The 16,605-nt window shown below is 42.4% G+C and overlaps 1 protein-coding gene across 1 annotated transcript in view; it reads left to right on the top strand.

The window, feature by feature from the left end:
* YIPF4 (Yip1 domain family member 4) overlaps positions 1-15,862 on the top strand; it is a 33,246-nt gene extending 17,384 nt beyond the window's left edge. Inside the window, exons 5-6 of the mRNA XM_068232103.1 lie at positions 6,267-6,380; positions 9,129-15,862. Coding sequence (XP_068088204.1) covers positions 6,267-6,380; positions 9,129-9,266 — 252 coding nt within the window. The 3' untranslated portion in view covers positions 9,267-15,862. The remainder of the gene's footprint in view (positions 1-6,266; positions 6,381-9,128) is intronic.
* Positions 15,863-16,605: the final 743 nt, after the last annotated feature.

Genomic DNA, 16,605 nt, shown 5'->3' with positions numbered 1-16,605 from the left:
ATCAGACCCTAATCTGCCCCTTGTGGGCACCCAAACACCCGCCCACACCCTCAGAGACCCCTCAGACCCCCCTGATCACCTCCCCAGTGCATTGAATGCATCTATCCTCCCCTCTAATCACCCCCTGAGACACCCATCAATCACCACCTGTCAACCCCAGCACGTTCACCCATCAGATCAGGCCCTAATCTGCCCCCGGCGGGCTTCTGATCACCTGCCCACACCCTCAGATTCCCCTCAACCCCCACCCCCCACCCCGATCACCCCCCTGTCACTTTCCTAGTGATCTGAACACAGTGATCAGTGATGAAAACAGTCACTTTTTTTAGAATCACTAGTGTTAACCAGTGGCATACCTAGGGCATTTGACACCCGGTGCTGGGTATTAAAGGACACACACAGTTGACCCGCAGTATAGGTATCTAACAAAAATTGGTGCGGCTATAACCTGCGGCAAAAAATGAGCGTGGCCATGACCGGATGAGGGCAGAGCTAACTAATTTAACGTGACCCCGGGATGAGAATGATATGGAGGCTGCCATATTTATTTCCTTTTAAACAATAGGCAGCCCTGCTGATCTATTTGGCTGCAGTAGTGAACTGAATTACACCAGAAACAAGCATGCAGCTAGTCTTGTCAGTTCTGACAATATTGTCAGAAACCCCTGACCTGCTTCATGCTTGTTCAGGGTCTATGGTTGAAAGAATTAGAGGCAGAGGACCAGCACGGCAGCCAGGCAACGGGTATGGCTTAAAAGGAGATAAATATGGCAGCCTCAATATTATTCTCACCTCGGGTTCCCTTTAAAAGTGCAACGGAAAGACAGTGGACCTAAGTTTTGGTGACCCTTTCCCCAGAAAATTCACATAGTTGTGCAGGTTTTCTCAAGAAAATACACGTAATGTGAGTAGATTTGACCACAAATGACGTTCAATCATGTCGGCAGATTTAACCAGAAAACATGTTCAGCCATGTCGGCAGATTTGACCAGAAAATACGTGCAGTCATGTCGGCAGATTTGCCCAGAAAATACGTGCAATCATGTCGGCAGATTTGCCCAGAAAATACGTGCAATCATGTCGGCAGATTTGCCCAGAAAATACGTGCAATCATGTCGGCAGATTTGCCCAGAAAATACGTGCAATCATGTCGGCAGATTTGCCCAGAAAATACGTGAAATCATGTCGGCAGATTTGCCCAGAAAATACGTGCAATCATGTCGGCAGATTTGCCCAGAAAATACGTGCAATCATGTCGGCAGATTTGCCCAGAAAATACATGCAATCATGTCGGCAGATTTGCCCAGAAAATACATACACGACGTCTATTAGACACCGAAAGTCAGTTCACGCTGGGGGGTGCTTTAGGGGTGCTTGGAGAATTTTAGGGGGTGCTTCAGCACCCAAAGCGCCCCCCTGGCGCCACCACTGCCCCAGTATAGCTGGTACAGTTGCCCCCAGTATAGCTGGTACAGTTGCCCCCAGTATAGCTGGTACAGTTGCCCCCAGTATAGCTAGTACAGTTGCCTCCAGTATAGCTGGTACAGTTGCCCCCAGTATAGCTGGTACAGTTGCCCCCAGTATAGCTGGTACAGTTGCCCCCAGTATAGCTGGTACAGTTGCCCCCAGTATAGCTGGTACAGTTGCCCCCAGTATAGCTGGTACAGTTGCCCCCAGTATAGCTGCCCCAGTGAATTTAGTATAGTTGCCCCCAGTGAATTTAGTATAGTTGCCCCCAGTATAGCAAGTATAGTTGCCCCCTAGTGAAGTCAGTATAGTTCCCCCAGTATAGCTAGTATAGTGTAGTTTCCCCCCAGTAAACTTAGTTTAGCTGCCCCCAGTATAGCTTGTACAGTTGCCCCAGTGTAGCTTGTACAGTTGCCCCCAGTGAAGCTAGTTGCCCCCAGTGAAGTTAGTATAGTTGCCCCCAGTATAGCTAGTACAGTTGCCCCCACTGTATAGATGCCCCAGAAGGGGGAAGTAGCACTAGGAGAGGCAGCGGCGGGGAGGGGGGCCAGAACCCCCCCCCCCTCCCTCACCTTGGACTCCTCCTTCAGCCTCTCTCACCCTCCATAGATTACAGGCAAGTGTAGGCTCGGCGGGAGGCGTGCAGAGAATTACTCACCTCACTTCCGCGTTCCAAGCACTGGCAGCGTCATGTCGTTACTGATCCTCCGCCTTCAATGCCGCTTTCGTTAATCAGGAAGCACAGTGGGCGGCATTGAAAACGGAAACCTGTGACGACATGACGCTGCACTCCAGCGCTTGGAACGCGGAAATGAGGTGAGTAATTCTCCGCATGCCTTCCCGCCGAGCCTGCAATCTATGGAGGGGGGAGAGAGGCAGAAGGAGGGGTCCCAGGTGAGGGAGGGGGGGTTCCGGCCCCCCTGCCCGCCACTGCCCCTCCTTCTAGCGCTGCTTTCCCCTCCTGCTCTGCTGCTGTGGGGGGTCGTTGCGACACCCCCCTAGCTGTCAGTCACCCGGTGCGCCATGCCCCCCTGCGCTCTATGGTAGGAACGCCACTGGTGTTAACAGTTAGGCCAGTTATTTAGCTAGGGCCCTTTGTTGGGTAGTTGGCGTCAGTTAGCACCCGGCCCACCACACCACAGTCACTAATTAGTTGCTGATTAGCATCATCACTGTCGCTAATCAGCATTGCTACTATATAGTATCTAAGTGATCATTACTGATCGCAGTCAGAGCTATATTAGGATCACTAGGATACACTTAAAACGCAGTGTTTGACCGATCAGGCCTGATCGTTCGCCTGCACTTGCGTTCAGCCCGCTCCACCACAGTGACAGAATTTTTTTTTCTGATCACTGCAAAAAACACTGTACAATAGCTGTGGTGCTGTAAAGATCAGTTTTTATTTTTTATTTTTTTTTATCAAAACTCAGTGACCACAGCTTTCTACTTAACAAGTACTCCCTTTTACTAGGTAGGTGCTCTTTTTCCTGGGTAGTCTCAGAGGAATACCCCCTAAATTCAGCAGTCCACCATGGCAAAAAAGGGTTATTCCTCTGAAGAGGCCGCTGAGATTCTGGCCCAGTGGGGTGAGTGCGATTGGGAAGCCTCATCCGATTAATCATCTGGGTCAGAATACGAACCGGTGAACAGCAGTGGCTCTCTGACCGAGAGCAATGACGAGGGTGAGGTCCCGGCTAGAGCCAAGCGTACCACACCCCATGTCACTGGACCGCAGGTGGCGCAGGATCAGACTCAAGGGCAGCAGAGTGGTGCTAGCGCTGATCTGAGTTTTCTTGGTGAGGCATGCACCAGCAGCGTAGCATCTCCTGGACATAGCACCTGTACTACCATAGACCCTGGTGAAGTGGTGAGCACCAGCATGGTAGTAGAAACTGGTTCGGAGTCGCAGCCACCAGCGAAACAGGCCCGTACTACCCATAGTCTCCCAGAGGTGCTGGCAAATCCCAATTGGCAATTCCCTGATTCCGCCGCACCCGTACTGCCCCCTTTCAACGCCCAGTCTGGAGTCCAGGTGGAGATAGATAATCTAGGATCAGCCCTAGAGTTTTTTCATCTGTTCTGCACCGTGGATCTCTACGACTTAATTGTGGCTGAGACCAACCGTTATGCCACACAATACGCAACCGCCAATCCGAGAAGCTACCATGCTCATCCTTTTCGGTGGAAACCACTCCGAGTTTCCAAACTTAACATTTTTTTGAGCCTTCTCCTTAACATGGGTCTAGTCAAAAAGAACGTATTGCGGTCTTAGTGGTCTACGCACCCAATACATCACATGCCCATGTTCTCTGCTGCAATGTCCAGGTCACGATTTGAGAACATCCTGCACTTCCGTGCCAATACAACCTATCATCTAAGAGGCCACCCTGCTTATGACCGGTTCCACAAAATTCAGCCCCTCACCTGTCATCAAAATTTGCAGATGCTTATACCCCTGAACAGTCATTTTGAGGCATTTGGTTTCCAGACTACTCCTCACGGTTTTGGGCACCTAAAATGCCAGGGCAGTATAGGAACCCCACAAGTGATCCCATTTAAGAAAGAAGACACCCCAAGGTATTCCATTAGGTGTATGGTGAGTTCATAAAAGATTTTATTTTTTGTCACAAATTAGTGGAAAATGACACTTTGTGAAAAAACAATAAAAATCAATTTCCGCTAACTTGTGACAAAAAATAAAATCTTCTATGAACTCACCATGCCTCTTGTGAATACTTTGGGAGGTCTTCTTTCCAAAATGGGGTCATTTGGAAGGTATTTATACTATCCTGGAATTCTAGAACCTCATGAAACATGACAGGTGCTCAGAAAAGTCAGAGATGCTTTAAACGGGGACATTTTTGCACCATAGTTTGTAAACACTATAACTTTTACCCAAACAAAAAAAAAATCCAATAAGTGTCTATTTATTGATCAAAGACATGTAGCACAATACATTTAGACAAAAATTTATATAGAAATTTAACTTTAGTTGAAAAATGTCAGCACAGAAAGTTAAAAAAAAATAGTTGTTGTTTTTTTGACAAAATTCATGTCTTTTTTTGATGAATATAATAAAAACTAAACATTGGAGCAGCAATCAAATAGCACCAAAAGAAAGCTGTATTAGGGCCGTTTTCCACTAGCAATCGCTAGCGTTTGCGCTGAACGCTAGCGATTGCGATTCAGCAAAAGTGCTAAATTTTGCGGCGATTACCCGACGTTTGCAATCGCGATTTTGCTATGCTATGCACTGCATAGCAAAATCGCGGCAATAATCGTTCCGCGGCGCGATCGCGAAAAATCGAATTGCGGTAGTGGAAATGGCCTACTATGTAAAAAAGCAACGTATCCAGAGGTGTGTGCACATAACTATACTCTTAAAGAGACTATACCATCTAAAATAAACATTGCATGTATCACATTCTCATAACAAGTTATGGCTTTACCTGTGTTTTTTTTGTAACTTACTCTTCGAGATTTGTGTGCACCTGTTTCCGGTTCGTAGCCCTGCCCCTTTGCAGTTGAGTGTCATAGCATTGTCTGTATCACAGATAGAGTGCGCCATGAACGGGCCACGGCAGGTCTCTGCAAAGGGGTGGGGCTATGCATACACAGGCCTTAGAGCACATGTGTCGAACTCCAGGCCTGGAGGGCCAGATTCATGCCAGTGTTTAGGATGGACTGAGAAAGAAAGGAATGTGTTCTACCTGATGGACCACACCTTTCCTGATTCAGAACCATCAATTAATTTGAGCTGTGTCAAAAATGTGTGAGGGCCTCAGCCCTCGTAGGACCGGTTTGACATACCTGCCTTAGAGGGTAAGTTACAGAGAAAACACCCGGCAGGTCATTTTAACGTTTTATGAGAATGCGATGCACGCAATATAGTTTCTTAAACCTCTTTGCCTTCATACTTTTTAGATTGTTTTCAATTCAGACAAGATTTTGGAGGTGGCTGTTTTTAGTGGATTGCACATACTGATTGTTTGTGCATCACACATTTATTATTGTACTGCACATATACAGTAACATTTACATATATATTCTGGCGGGATTATGTGGTGCAGATTACTTAACATTCCTACTTTTAGGGGACTGGTTAAAGGGATACTTAAGCCTAAAAAAAAAAAATCAAGAGGATCCGCGAGTGACTGCGAGGGCACGGGACAGCTGCAAGGGGCTGGCAGAAGCCCCTGGTGAGTAATTTTTTTTTTTTTTTTTAAAGGCTTAAGTATCCCTTTACTTTTTTCTTATGGATGGACTCATTTGCTGTTGAAGTGACATACTTATAATTTGGACTGAAAAACTGAAACTTTAGATCATTCTGGATACAGTTTTAGAGACATGAACTATATTCTATATTCTATTATACCATTTTTTCTATTATACCACTTGCGCTATTTGTGGTGTATGCATATTTTAAATTATAGTAATGATTAGGGGCTGATTGTGTCAGCTGTATTTTTTTGGGAGTAATTTATATTACATGTTAAAGAGACTCTGAAGTCTGATCGCCGCCTCTCCCCCACCCCTCTGTCTTCCTTCACTGAGAGGGGTGGGGGAGAGGCGGAAATCCGCCGCTGATAGACGCGAATGGAGTTGTGGATTTTGCGATTGGGGGGGGGGGGGGGGGGGTTAGGTAGGGCTAACATGTTAAACACATTTGTTTAAATAAAAAGACGATTTTCAGGAGACTTCAGTGTCTCTTTAAATGTTATTGGTTATAATAAAATATGTATTTGCAAAGAGCCATATCATGCATAACAATCAAATCTCTTTTTTCCTGTTTATAGGTTGCTTATGGACAAGTGCTTGGTGTCATAGGATATTCCCTGCTTCCATTAATTGTAATTGCGCCTGCACTTCTAGTGGTAGGATCCTTTGAAATTGTTTGCACAGGTATAAAGGTACGTTTTTGTAGTATATTGATGTATAAATATAGATATTTTTTTTTCCTTTGTTGCATGAATAAGTCCGCCTGAAACTGATTAGTTGGATTTGGGAGACCTGTAGAAGGCTTGATTAAATCAGTAGCAAGTTGAAAACCATTGCACACAAGAGATTTTGACCTGGATTTACTAACCTACAGTAAGATTGCTGTGACAGCGTAACTAGCATTGCCGTATTTTTCGTTCCATAAGACGCAGATAGGTTTAGAGGAGGAAATCCAGAAAAAAAAATATTTTTAAACAGGTGCGCAGAGACTTTTTTACTCCCCACTTTTGGGGGAGAAAAATTGCATTTTATGGAACAAAAATATAGGGTAATTAGGGTTGTAGCTCGAGTTGCCTAGGGAACCTGGATACGCTTGCATTACTTGGGTCATGCTATTTAGGTGATGTAAGCTACACTGTCGGCATTATTGAGGGTAAAAGTGCCGTGCACTGCATGCGCATGGCAATCTTACCATACTTTAGTGAATAAGACCCTTTTCAGCTGCAAATCTCAAGAATACATTGCTAAGCTAATCCAGCTGCTAGCAACTATATGCATTAACAAGTTGCTGTAATATTATAAGCATGTATTACACTAAGCTAAAAAGTCACTGCTAGGGAGTTGATTGTGTTTCTTAGGTTTAAAACTATCCATTTGCTTGTCTTCCTGTTTATTGTACCAGATACACAGTGAATATGTAGTTCACTTGTCTACGTGCTGTGGTATAAAGCGACCAGTGTTGATTTATCCGTATACTGCTGTCTATAATTCAGTAGGGAGTATACAATGCCTAACAAACACAATTCTAGTGATACACTCTATAGTAGAATTGAGCCCAATACATTGTTTTAACCGTTCCTAAAGTGGGAATTCGAAATAAAGAAATACTTATCTCAGTTATAGTGAACCCTCTGGATAGTCCATAGGTGCCCCTGATTGTTTTATGACCCACCATTCCAGGGCTGGAACACTTAGTATATTTGACAAGGAAGGCCTTGTCAAATATGCTTACTTGGCCATGCTCCTGTTTATATACGTATGTGACCATACCGCGCATGTGTGAGTAGGGTCCATGCATGCACAAAGCTGCTCATCCACTGCTTTTCCCTCTCTGAACAAGAATCTTCGTGCTGCTAGGTTTGTGCTGACCAAACTCGCCCATGCGCAGTACTTTTGCACTCAAATACACAAATAGGAGTTTGGCCATGGAGATAAGAGGGTCCCAGCCAACAGCAGGGCGCTGGTGTAGAATCTGAGAAGTTTCTGGATGCTCTTGCTTAGGTTAGTAACTAATATATAGTACTATTTCTGCTCACAGGTTTGCTTTAGTGTGCAGGAACGTTTTATGGCTCAAACCCACTAGCAGCCTTTTCTAAGCACTAGGGATTTGAAAAAGCTCTTGCTAATGCAATGCTATGGGGGATTTTTATAAAATCGAATTTCTCAAGTGGGATCACACCCATAGCATTACATTAGCAAGCTCTTTTAAAATCACAACTGCTTAGTTTTGGCTTCGTAATGTACTACTAGTGGGTTGCAGGCCTTAGGGCCTATTTCCACTACACGTGGATTCTGGATGCAGAAAACTGACTCTAATGAATGCCTATGGGCCTGTTTCCACTAGATGCAATTTTTCTGATGCAGATTTCCTATCAGCATTCATTGGAGTCAGAATCTGCATGTAGTGGAAACAGGCCCTGAGGGCGCATTCACAGTGGGGCATTATTGTCCTGTGTTATAAAGTCATTATAACGCAGGTTAATGTAATGTTAAGCCTATGCGACATTCACAGTGCAACGTTAATGTCGCGTTGTAAATGTTGTGTTATGGTAACTCACTACTTGCAGTGCGTTACCTCTAAATGCAGTTGTTCCACAGATACAGAGAGGCATACTTTTCATTGCCTGTATGCTCCACTGTACCTACTGTATACCATGGTAATGTATCGTTAATGAGCGTTGCCACTTTTTTTTTGCGTTGCCAGTGTTCTCCCCAGGCTCTTTTAGCTGGGTGCTCCACCGCCTAGTTTTGATGAGCTCCCGGTTGTCATCGGCTCACCTCCTCCTCTGCTGTGAGCAGAGTTACGCACAGAAGCACCGACCCTGTATTCTCTCATATCACCCCACCCTGCTAGTTTTGATGAACTCCTGGCTGTCATCGGCTCACCTCCTCCTCTGCTGTGAGCAGAGTTGCACACAGAAGCACCTGCTCTGTATTCTGTCATATCGCCCCATCCGGCTATTTTTTTATGCCACCAGGCTACTATTTCATGCCACCCGGCTGGAAAAAAAATTCTGGGGAGAACACTGGTTGCGTTGTAATGCTGCTTTGCGACTTTAATGTCGCATTACAACGCAACATCCCACTGTGACTAAGCCCTAAGAAAGGAACTGAGATTCGCATCAACAGTAATGGAACTTTGTAGAGGACTAATTAGATTTGGAAACTGTCAGTCAGTTATCCTGTAGTTGTTTCATTAGCAGCCAGTTTTGTGATTATCAGTTTGTGAAACTGATCAGCCCCTTATAACGTTCAGATTCTGTTGATGCAGATTCCTTTAGATTACTTATCACTGCTGTTTATGTCCCTTCATTTTCTAAAAATGAAGAATTTCCTTTTGTATACAGTATTTCTGCTAGTTTCAACACTGGTGTGTCTCCTTTCTTTCATGCAAGACATGCTGGGAATTTGCTAATTTTCTGTCCTTTTCTTTCTCCTAGCTCTTTGGTGTGTTCTGGGCTGCTTACAGTGCTGCATCCTTACTAGTGGGAGAAGAATTCAAGACAAAAAAACCTCTTCTAATTTATCCCATCTTTTTATTGTACATTTATTTTCTATCTTTGTACACAGGAGTGTGATGACTGTTTTCAGACACTCCATGCATTTGGTACATTGGTAAAGTGTGACGCTGGATTGGTTGGTGGAAGGAGGCTTGTAATAGTTCAGCCTCTTTCCGGATCTTTGGTCTGTATTAAGGCTGTATATGTATATATCACCCCTGAGCTCTGTCCAAGGGACTTTACTGTGTATGGCAATATGGTGCAGGCCCCCCACAGAAGGGATCACAAAGCAATTACAACTCTAAGTTTTTATGTTTGTTTTTTTTTGTTTATTGTGATGTATTTTCTTTTTTTGATTCAAGAGAATTCCTTCAGAGACAGCAGCAAGCTCGCGTTGCCACTTGATTGGTGGGTTTAGATACTACACCTGGTGCTGTATATGCACTAAATATAAATATAGCACATGACTGTTATCAGATATGGGACATTTCATGGTGGTCTGTTGGACTGCGAGTTTGGCAACCTACATGCTGAAAGTATCAATTAAGAGGCTGATGTATTTGATTTTTTTTTTTAAATGGTTTCAGGTGTAAAATATCATCCACTTTCCCAGGAAAATAGACCGGACACATCTGTTGTTCTTTTACATGACTGGTCTATATAGTGTATCTTTCACTCTGTACCCCTCATGGAGGACAGATATTAATAGTCTATGATATGGTATTTTTTTATGTATTAAATTTTGTTAAACAAATGGTCTTACAGCTAAGAATAATCACATTCTTACCTAAGAATGATTTTTAGAATTAAAATGTAGCATTCTACAGTAACTAGTGTAGGGGTAGTACCCATGTCCAGGAAAAATTAAAAAGCTTTGACATGTAGGCCCTGTTAGTTTGCTTTCATTCAGGATAAATGAAATGGCGTTGAAATGTAGGCCTTATTAGTTTAGCACTCAGATTCAGGATAGATGCTGCAACTCTGAAATATGGACAATCTGAAAGATTGCTTATAGAAATAAAGTGCCAGATTAGACCATTATTGCACAGTGGACATGTGCCAGATTGTAGAATTTGTAAGGTGTCAATATTAACCAGAAGGTAAATGACGAAGTTGTGTTTTCTTCTGGGTTTTCCAGAAGTGCACAGGCCTTTGTCAAAGGAATTCTTGCTGATTTTTTTAAATGCATAAATTTTTTTTAAATCATGAGTTATGCTTTACTGAAGCATTTCATTAATGGAAATATTTCCATAGAAATAGATCCTTCATGACAACTACTACATGCATTGCAATGATTTCAGCAATGGACATTTTCTGGAGACCAACATGCTAGACAACTGCTGTTTGAAAATGCGCCTGAACAGAATTTGGTAACTGAGTTATATCTACTGATGATTTACTCTTGACGTACACAAAAAAAATTAATGTGTCATTAATCAAAAGCCTGTACTGCTGTCACTGATGCAAGGAAACACACTTTGAATCCCCTCCAATGTTTTGAATAACCTAGCTGAAACCAATATTTGCAAGGCTGTGCTATGGTGAACACATCTCCATTATGAACTCTTCAGAAGTAAGTGGTATACCCTGGGGTGTAAAAGACATGCAGCAATTTTTATTGATCCGTTTAGAGACGGTCAGCAATACACTATGCCATATTCTTCTATTCAGGACATCAGATATTTAAGTTCATCACTCAAACTTATTTTAGTAAGAGTAGTCAGTCAATCCATTTCGTAGGTTTTGTTAGCAGAAAAATGATCACATAGGTCCACAAATAGTCTGCAATCCCTATAAGAAGTTTGAGCGGCCTTGATGTATACCTAATGTTTGAGAAATATGACAATACTGTAATGTATTACTGAATATTAACATGGTGTACCAGTTATTTCTGTGGAAAATACTAAACGGTTGCAGAGTGAAATGTAATTTTAATTATATTTTTCAGAAGTGTTCCTTTCCTGTACTCATGCCAATTTATCATTTTGATTTGACACTTCATGTAAAAAAAACAAAACTATGCCACATTTGCTAAAAAGGACCTTAAAAGAATTCCATGTAATATTTAGTTTTTTTTACTGCAAAGATCAGGACACTTGTAAAGTGAAATTGGGCCTCCAGAACCGTACAAAAACAAATGGTGTACCCTACCTGGGTTATCTTGTCATAGATTTCCCCCAGAGGCCTGCTGAATAACAGCTGCCTGCTGTTTCCATATTTATTTTAGAGGAGCTGCCAGTAATATCTAGTGGAGCTGTAGGTCTATCACCTTGAAGTTTCCTTTGCATTCTACTCTTTGTTGCTCACACACCAAGGCTTGTTATGATTTTCTTATGGGTTGATAAAAGGTGTACTAAGCTGTGAAAGGAAATGACTGGAAAACCTAAAATGTTTTATGCTTCCCATCATAAATTAAGTTTTTACTAAGTAAGCAGCAGTGAAAAAAGTGTTCCCACACAAATAAATGTATTTGGTGCCAATTCCTACTCAACACCTTCTGCATCTCTCACACCAGCAGTGGGGCTCCCAGCGCATACATTTTAAAACTGTGCGCTACATACATAATCGGGAATAAAGGGAGCATTTTATAGCGTTTGTAGAATATCAGTAAATTTACCGATATTCTACAACCTAATAGAGTGAAATATCAGTAATAATTACCGATATTTCACCATGACCTCACCTCACCCTACTGTCATACAGAACCCACCCTGCCTGGGCAACTAATAACCCACCCTCCCCAGACAACTGTTAATCCCCCCTCACCTAACCTTAACCCCCCCCCCCCCCCCCCAAAAAAAAAAGATGGTTGGCCGCTTTAATAGCCAACCGCTATGGGATCTGGGTAGCCGCAGTTGCCACAGGTGGCCGCTATTTAGTGCGCACCCATTTTTGGTCGCGTCACTATTAGCTGCTTCGCTCCCACCTACTGCAGTTCATATTTAATACAATTGAGTAATTACTGACCAAATCAGATAACACATACGGCATTATTATGTCAATATCAGGTGGTACTGCAGTTAGGTAAAACCATTAAAATGACACTTTATGCACCTTGAAAGTGCAACAATTGAATCCTGCCAAGGAGGAATTCACTATGGTCTGTATTGAAGCTGCATTAGTTTGCATAATAGGCACCAACTGGGAATCATTTGCATCTTATTGACCATCCCTAGTCATTGATCCAAGCCACTATGCTGTCAGAACTCTTGACTTGCATGGTTGTTCTGGATGACTGGCTTTTTGAACAGTACAACTGGCTTTTTGAACAGCATAATCAGGCAGGTAGCTAGTGACATCTGCATTTCTGTCCTGAAAAAAAAAATAGTTTAAAGGGCCACTATCAAAGTTGGAAAATTCAAAACATATGTGCATTAATTATACATTTGTCACAGAGTAAAATTCACTATACTATTTTCCTATGTTGCTGTAACTTACAGCATTAAAAATGTGACAGATCTAAGAGACTTTGGACTAATCGATCTTTTCACAGGGCATTTTCTAGGAATTCCTTTATTATTGTAAGCACTCCCTGGATGGTAGTTGAACCCTCCACCTGCCAAAATAGTGTGCACAGGAGGAGACAGGCTTTCCAACACCATTGTAAAGGTCTTTTCCAGGGAATGCTTTTGAAAAGAAGAAAGTATTGAAAGTTCCCCATGAGGAGATGGCTAGTGCAAAATCTGCCAAGTTTTACTAACTATTGTAAATGACGGCTACATAAGAAAAAAAATAGCATTATACTGAGACAAACGTACAAATAATACACACATTTTAAATTTTTATACATTTTCGTGATAGTTGTCCTTTAATTTAAAGAAGGCTAAAAAAAAAAAAAACCCTGAACAAAAATGTTATCTTTGTACATTATTGAATTTGCTTTGTAGCAGTGCAGATCCGTTTTTTCCTTAGGGGAAAAAAAAATCCCAACTCCCACATTTTTCTGCCGCTGCTATCTGGCACTGTGTGCTGCAGTACACTATACTGTCCACTTTCAGTCTTTCATCATCTTCATAAACAACAAGCCAAGGAATCAATCCTGAGGGAGCTCAGGAAATGTGACTTTTTATTTTACTAGAATTATCCTCAACTGGAGCATGACGACAAAACTCTAGAATTTAAAGAAAAAAACGAGAAAAAAACTTGATGAGAAACAATTCTATCTATCCTCCTACTCACGAAAAAAGTAGGCAGTTAAAATCTGACAGAACTGACAGGTTTTGGGCCAGTCCATCTCCTCATGGGGGATTCTCAGAGTTTTCTTTGTTTTCAACAGCATTTCATGAACAGCAGTTGTTAGGTGTAAGTGACATAATAGTGTTCAAGTGAGTAGGGAGGCTGCCTGGTGGTGTCTTACTATATTGGCAGAAAAAGTGTAACCCCTGCCTTACAGCAGCTAATATAAATTTATATAGAAAACTGACAGATGGCGCAAGATGTCTTTTTTTTTCTGCGCGCAAAATATACATTCAAGTGTGACCTAGCCCATTGATTAAAATTAGTTCTCAGTTGAAATTGTTTTTCTGTGCAGAAAACACCCACGAAAGCAAACAAGTGTGATCCCTGCCTGAGAATCCCCCATGAGGAGCTGGCCTGGCCCAAAACCTGTCAGTTCTGTCAGATTTTAACTGCCTACTTTTTTAGCGATAGTGATCCTTTAACTCTTTCAGGCAGAAAAAAGAAGAAATGGAACATGGGCTAGTTATTTGTTTGCTTGGCACTGTACACACACACGTCTGTCTTATTTGACATGTTACCTGGGATTCACTTTAAAATACATTTGCACATTTGTCTCAGAATAAAATGTACTGTAAACAACTTCATATGTAGCTGTCACTTACAGGAAGGGTTATTAACCTCCCTGGCGGTAAGCCCAAACTGAGTTCGGGCTAAGCCGCCACGGAGGATTTCGCAGGCCCTGGTGGGCCGATTTGCATAATTTTTTTTTTTGGTACACGCAGCTAGCACTTTGCTAGCTGCGTGTACAAACCGATCGCCGCCGCTCCTCCCCGCCCAGACCCCTCGCGCAGCCTGGCCTTTCAGCACCAGGCAGCGCTAAGGGGTGGATCGGGACTCCCCCGTGCACCATGACGTCATCCCGATCGTCGCCATGGCGACAGCGGAAGCCAAACAGGAAATCCCGTTCTGAACGGGATTTCCTGTTTGCTCTGATCGCCGGAGGCGACCGTAAGGGGAGGGGGGATGCCACTGCACAGCGGCCATCATGTAGCTAGCACTAGGCTAGCTACATGATTTTAAAAAAAAATTGTAATGTGCTGCGCTGCCCCCTGGTGGTTTTAATAGACCGCCAGGGAGGTTAATCTGACTTCTTACTGACATTGGTCCATCTCCTTGTGGGATTCTCTGGGTTTTCTTTATTTTCCATCGCATTTACTGAATGCGCAGTTCAAGCAAGCAGGCCAGCCAGCTGGCATCATTGTAAAGATCACTACCAGGGACTGCTTTCAAAAGAATAAAGAGAACCTTGAAGTTGACCCATGAAATGATTTATTTTAAACTCTGTCAGTAAGAGGGCCAGAGTTGTCACATTAATAATGACCACAAGTGACTGCTATATAGGAAATCGTTTACAATGCATACTTTTTTGTGGAAAATTAACATCTTATTTGTATATATGTACATATGCATTTTACATGTTATAGTTTTCCTCATGGCTTGAACAGTGGGTGGCTTGAATAGGATCTGGCAGCATAGTTAGAATGGTAGCGTATACAAGGGCAATAAGTAGATGAAGAGTATAGGATATTGGCACGTTCCTTATATACATATGCTGCAGCTGCCCTTGTATGTACTTATTGTGGCAAAATCATTAATGCAAGCATTCTACCTTAGGCATTCCAGTTTGTTTTCATTAAATATCGCAGTAAGGGGCGGAGTCTACTAACGCAGTTGTGTCCGAAAAGCGGACAGAAGCGGATACAAATGCGTTAGGCTTCGTTTCCACTAGCAACCCAAGTAACTGTGGTGACGCACGGCTGTGTTGCATCGCGATTCTCTCAGATGCACTTGCAATCCCATTCATTTGTAATGAATGGGATTTCTGCGCAAATGCAGGCAACCAGGTGTGCGATTCCGCGGTGACAACGCATGTATGGAAACATCAGACAGTGCGTGCAGTCTATGCTCTTCTGATGTCCCTGCAATTGCGCTGCGTTTGCAAAAGCGCGGCTAAAATCGCTCAGATGGAAATGGCTCAAGAATGGCATTGGTTCTTGGTTTTGCGCAGAAACACAAGAAAGGACAGATTTTCTATCAAATAGATCTATGCTGTAAATTCCCCTGAATATTTGCTTTCATAATTTGTTTCATCATCATTTTTGTTTCCTCATGTTTTAAAATGCATACTTCTTTCTCATTAAAATACAGTACTGCTCTGGAAATGAAGAAAACAATATTCAGAGATTCAAGTGCAATTGTGTAGGACGGTGTACAATTTGGAGGTGAAAGTTTGGATTTTTTTTATATATTGCAAACTATTCTGTAGATATGGTAAATAAATATTTATGAAGTTGATGGCTTTCCACAAAGTTGAAAGGTTTTGATGTGATGCCCATCATTTCTTTAATTCCTCTGTTACATATGTGACTTTTTTATAGATTTTATTTCTGATTTAATGCAAGGATAAAAATAAAATAAATTTAAAGAAATTACAATATTGTTTTGTTTTGTTTTTTTAAATTACAATCTCTCTTGGCGCTGTAAGTAAGATGTGAGCATGAGTTCTTAATACAGGGGTGGCATATGAGTGACAATATCCAGTACAGACAGTGACTAAATACACCATACAGTAATTACTATACTGCTCTGTGAAATGTAATGCTATAGGCTTGCTATACACTAGTAGTGATGAGCTCCGAATGGATTCCAAATTGATTTTGAAAATCATTCGGAGTCCAAGCGTGAATTAGTGCACCTGAGCGGCTGGTGTGGAGGAGGTAATTTACACAGCGATCCTTCTTCTTTAATCAGTGTCAGAGGCCCAGTGCACACCAAAACCGCTAGCAGATCCTCAAAACGCTAGAGGTTTTTGGAGCAGATTTCAGAGCGATTCTAGGCATGTTTAGAGACGTTTTCTAATCATGTTTTTGTGTAACAGATTACAAATATTGTTACAGTAAAAGCTGGTACTGAACAGCTTCTGTAACAAAAAACGCCTGGAAAACTGCTCTGATCTAGCGTTTTCCAGAGTGGTTTAAGCTTTTGCTATACTTTACATTGAGGCAGAAACGCTTCTGCAAACAGCAAAAGTGCTGCAGGACCCACATTTGCGGATTGCTGAAATCTTCAAACCGCTGCGGTGCACTATCCCATTAAAATACATTAGCCAAGCGTTTTCACAGGCTGCAGCGGTTTGGAAAACGCTACAAAAACCGCTCGGTGTGCACCAGGCCTAATT

This window comes from Hyperolius riggenbachi, chromosome 4, assembly GCF_040937935.1.
Source record: "Hyperolius riggenbachi isolate aHypRig1 chromosome 4, aHypRig1.pri, whole genome shotgun sequence".
NCBI classification, from domain to species: Eukaryota; Metazoa; Chordata; class Amphibia; order Anura; family Hyperoliidae; genus Hyperolius; species Hyperolius riggenbachi.
This window is presented reverse-complemented; position numbering and strand designations above follow the sequence as displayed.